At 34.2% G+C, this 4,703-nt stretch overlaps 1 protein-coding gene across 1 annotated transcript; it reads right to left on the bottom strand.

The window, feature by feature from the left end:
- Positions 1–216: 216 nt before the first annotated feature.
- Positions 217–3,930, bottom strand: LOC128859574 (ero1-like protein). Its single transcript, XM_054096500.1, has 6 exons — positions 3,387–3,930; positions 3,055–3,318; positions 1,036–1,712; positions 800–953; positions 560–714; positions 217–495 (listed from the first exon to the last, which is right to left on the bottom strand). Exons 1-6 carry the CDS (start codon positions 3,519–3,521, stop codon positions 444–446), a joined length of 1,437 nt encoding a protein of 478 aa, XP_053952475.1. The 5' UTR covers positions 3,522–3,930; the 3' UTR covers positions 217–443.
- Positions 3,931–4,703: the final 773 nt, after the last annotated feature.

Raw genomic sequence — 4,703 nt, 5'->3', positions numbered from 1 at the left:
CATGTGCAAATAACATCCATACATAAATAATATGACCATTCACATCATACATAATAAATATTTAAAAATCTTTCGATTATACATAAAGCTATTTTCCACATTGAATGATTGGTTCTTTTACTATAATGGAATTTATAGTTTCCTTCCTCAATATCCACGACTTGGTCATCAGAGAATTTTAGTAATAAGTTTTTAAATAATAACAATTTTAATAAATAAGTTTAAAAAAATTAGTTTAATCTATTCTTTGAAAAGTTTATATCTCACTAATAAGGATGAGGTAAGAAGGGAAACCATTTGTCGGCATTGTTGTTGCGATTATTCTAAGCGCCACCATGAAAACGACTACATGCTAAATAAATACTTATCATAAAACAGAAATTTCTGTCGTTACATTGTCTAATAAATACACCGGCAGCGGCAAACGTTCAACCGTGGGCTTATTACCTCAGCAATTTTCGAAAATTCTCCAACTCGAAAATACTTCTTGAAAGTCTGAAAAAGTATCACAATGATTATTGAATAAATTTCTTATATGCATATGGATCTGTTATCCTACCTGCCAAATGCGTTAAAGAGCGCAACAATTTCTGTACGAGAAAGTTTAAATAGCGGATTCGCCTCTATATGTGGTCGATCCCATAAGCCACTCTCTGTCGCCACATTCAACTTCTCAGAGTAGAGAATTTTTAGTGCTGTTCCGAGACCTTGGGTCTGTTAAATGAATATAGAAAGAAGGTATAAGTAAGCCAATTCGCAGATATTTCACTGACAAATTTAAGTTTTTATGCCAGCTTACCTGCAATTTGCCCCATAACCTGCACTTATCACAACCCACACAATCCATTATTCTGGATATGTTTCGAAATTTCTCTTTATACTCATTTTTGAACTTGAGCGATGCTACACCATTCGAAAACAGCACGTTTTCATTAAAGTGGGAAGAGAATGACCTGTCAAGCGAAAAATGTTTAATGAACACTTATATTTTCAAAATATTGATATAATATTTAATATATTGGAGTAGCTACTCACTCGACAACCGATAGTAGATCATTAATAGCCAACTTCACCTCCTCATCTTCCTCCGCAATGCCGGTATAATACTCTTCCCGTCGTAAATATGGCGCTGCTTTCGCCAATGCACGCAATTCCACCAAATAAATGAAGTAAAGATTCCTTAGCCAATGTGGTCCTTCGTTGTTTGTTGTTTCGGGACTAAATCGTCGCCTGAATTCTTCGATATTTGGTCCCCAAATACCTTGAGGGTCAAGAAAGTCTTTTGATTCAGATAACAAATACTTGGCAGATAAATGAATATTGATACTGCTATGCAGTCCAGATATGATGCGATAGAAGGCACGTTGCTCCAAACACACTTTATCCAAATCTAGATGTGGCAAGAAATCGGAGAGAGATTTCGTTTCGTTTTTACGTCCAAAGCAATTTTCCATATAAATGCTGCGCCAAATACGATGCGCGGATTCTCCTCTATAGCCCGTATAACGCTCGGGATTTATGAGTAAATCTACATATTGAGAACCGTTGTATTGATCTTCTAAAATACAGAAATCTTCCTCAGCTTCATCGTGCCTTGCCCAACGTTCGAACTCGCGGTGCGCTTGATCACTAAGACTTGTATCCAAATAACTCAAAACGCTGTTGTACTCTTCGGCCTCAGAGCATTCAGCCGATTGGGCTTCTTTGGAGTACTGGCAAATAAAATATTAAAGTTATTTAATTAATGCATGTTTTTATGCACGTATGATCGGAGTGGAGATAACATAAAATTGGCAAGAGATTACGTGAAACTAAATTTAATTTATGAAAGAGTTTCGGTCCTAAATATTGGGTTTACTAAAAAGTTTGACAACAAATTGGAGTTGAAATCAAATATCTCGTGTAATATATATTCATACATAGCCTGTTTGTAAGTTCCAATAAAGAAATTAAGAATTGAACAATCATATAACTTAATAAATGGCATGAGCGAGCATTTAATTTTTTCCTGAAAAATAAGGGAACGCGGTCCATTGCCGGGGAACTAAATATCCATCACAAATCAATTTTTAATGATTTAAAGAGAATCTTGGTATATAAAGAGAAGAAGCAAGACTCCTGTGCCACTTAAATTAAGAGTGAAACTATTATAGAATACGAATTCCTGTTAAAACGGAACGAAATCGATCAAATTATTACTAATGAAAAATGGATCGATTGCAACAAAAATGTACGACGCAAGCAATTCGAACCAAAATTGATAAGCAGAAATTGCGTCGATATTATTATCATTATTATTATGAGGGGATTTAGAACTGCGACTTTCAAGATATATTGCACTTCTTTCATGAATTCAGAATATTTCACTGAGCCCAACTTCCTCAATAAATTTTAGTAATTGTCTAATTTTATTGTGTTGGATTTCCTCCTGTGGTAAAATATGTTAACCTAGGGGTTTGTGCCGCTGGGTACTATGCCAATGCATGATTGGCGGTTGCATCTTGCTCCCTACACCTTATAGTTTTATTGGAATATATTCCCAGGTTAGTAAGACGAATATTTAACTACAATGCGCTGTTAGAATTAAAGTGTATTGTATTCCATCATGAAACCGACAGTCTACATCTATTTTGAAAAAATAACAGCAATTGACTTCGATTCGTTGGAACATTTGATGCTTCCACCTTATAGATCTGGCGTCGAAACTTTGTTTCTTTTTTTGTACAAGTGTACAAAGTCAACCAACAAAATTGCACCTACTTGCTTTATAGAAGTTCTTTAAAAATAATAACTGCTAAAAAAAGAGCATAAATTAGTTACTGAACTTTTTGGATTACGCAATATACAATCAGCCACTTGAGTTGTTTGTTGTTAGTATATAGATATATTGGATTCGGCATAAATTATTTTTAATCAGTATCCCAATACGACAATAGCATATGTATGTGTTGGATGTGTAAATAAAAAAATAAGTGAGTAAAGTTAACTCCCATTTAACATACGTGGCAAGCTCTACACTATATTTGCATAATGGTTAACAAATCTACTACTTACCTTAAATGCTGCGAACTTTGTATTATCGCTTTGTTCAATTAGGCCTTTAGGTATGTGATCTTCATCACAGTTCTGCACTTGGCAAAAACGTATGGCACATTTGCTGTCATCAGGCCAGAACGGGCATGCATTTTTCAAATTCACCTTGTAAAAACGGAAGAAGTTTTTTACCAGCAGTGATTTGAGGCGCGGATATATTTTTATATTGTTGAAATGATCCACGGTGTCCACCGTACAACTACAATCGTTTATTGAACCCTTGAGCTGCATTAAAATACATAAATTACATTGCACAGCCTGTATAGCAAAGTTTGAACATTTATGGTATTTACCTCGCAAAAGCAATTGTTTTTGTCCAACTCATCGTGGGCGGCAAAATAACCGCTACAATGACGTACCCACAAGATGACGCACAGCATCAACGCCAGATACCACGCACCATCGCGTAGCAGCCGCCTCGCAGCCATTTCCCTTCTTGTAACTCACCTATGTAGGTCACCTTCTCTTTTCCTTATTAGCTTATATTAAAGTGGGCACTTCCTTTAACTTATTGTAAACACCTATTTGCGTACGCGATTCTTTAAAAAAATTCCTTTATGTTTGCTTGTCTTTCATAAACATAAATTCTAGCGAAAGTTTTTTCTTCAAATTTACGATCCACTTCACTCTTTCTAATGTAAATATGCGTAATTGCTATTATTGTTTATTACTATACTTTTATTGATTCTAAAATATGTTCACCCATTCACACCAGCCGCAATTTAATATCTTTTGAAAATGCTTTTTGTTACTAATAATTTGCTACTTGCGTGAAGCAAACAACGTAGACGCTCTATTTCTCTTACGTGTCTATTTTGTTGTTTTGGTTTAGTTCGTTTCTCTGCTGTCAATGACGTTATCAGAGCGTCAGATGTTAGTTGTGACATCTACTGGCAGCATTTTCAGTGCTGCCAAATTTAATTTTTGTTTTTATTTCGGACTCACATATGTATCTGAAAACTTAAAACTCAAATTCGTAAGCGTTAGTTATTTGGTGCAACTCTGTGGTGTATTTTTTAAAAATAATTAAAATTTCGCATGTTTAATTAAGTGCAACTGTAAAATTAAAAATTAAATTTGCACAGCAAAACTTATCCTACCATTTAATTAGAAAAGGGAAAGAAGAGGCTCTTCATATAAGAAGGCTCGTTTCCTTCTTCTTAATTTAGATATGTATAGTGGCTCAATAAAGAACTCGGGCACCCAAGTGATATGGTTTTAAATCAAAAAATAAATTTTAAAACGCAAATCTAATGTGTTTATGTGTCACATTTATTTTCGTTCTTCAAGCGTATTTTCCAAACTACAAAACACATAAACAAAATTTAACTCATTCATACGTAGAAAATACAAACATAAAAACTTAGCAAATACATGACAAAAATGAACTCGGACGTTTGAATAAAGTAGAGTTAGACAAATAATATTTAAGAAAAAAACAATCAATTAATATTTAGTCGGAAAGCCTTTATTTTTTCTTGCAGCATTCAATCATATTGGCATGGATTCGACCAGCTTCTTGCATGTTAAAGGATATATTGTTCCCCACTCTTTTTTAATAGCCTCTTCTGTGTCTTTTTCATTTTTAATAGCATGCTTTTTCAGTTGGT

Source organism: Anastrepha ludens, chromosome 4 (genome assembly GCF_028408465.1).
Source record: "Anastrepha ludens isolate Willacy chromosome 4, idAnaLude1.1, whole genome shotgun sequence".
NCBI classification, from domain to species: domain Eukaryota; kingdom Metazoa; phylum Arthropoda; class Insecta; order Diptera; family Tephritidae; genus Anastrepha; species Anastrepha ludens.
Note: the sequence above shows the minus strand (reverse complement) of the source record. Positions and strands in the feature narration are given on the sequence as shown.

Bases quoted from the DNA above. Each gene is read 5' to 3' on its own strand.
- LOC128859574 (XM_054096500.1), bottom strand. From the start codon at position 3,521: ATGGCTGCGAGGCGGCTGCTACGCGATGGTGCGTGGTATCTGGCGTTG. The intron at 3,319-3,386 runs GTAAATACCATA...ATTTTAATGCAG, and splicing joins AAAACAATTGCTTTTGCGAG to CTCAAGGGTTCAATAAACGA. The intron at 954-1,035 runs GTGAGTAGCTAC...TTCGCTTGACAG, and splicing joins GATCTACTATCGGTTGTCGA to GTCATTCTCTTCCCACTTTA.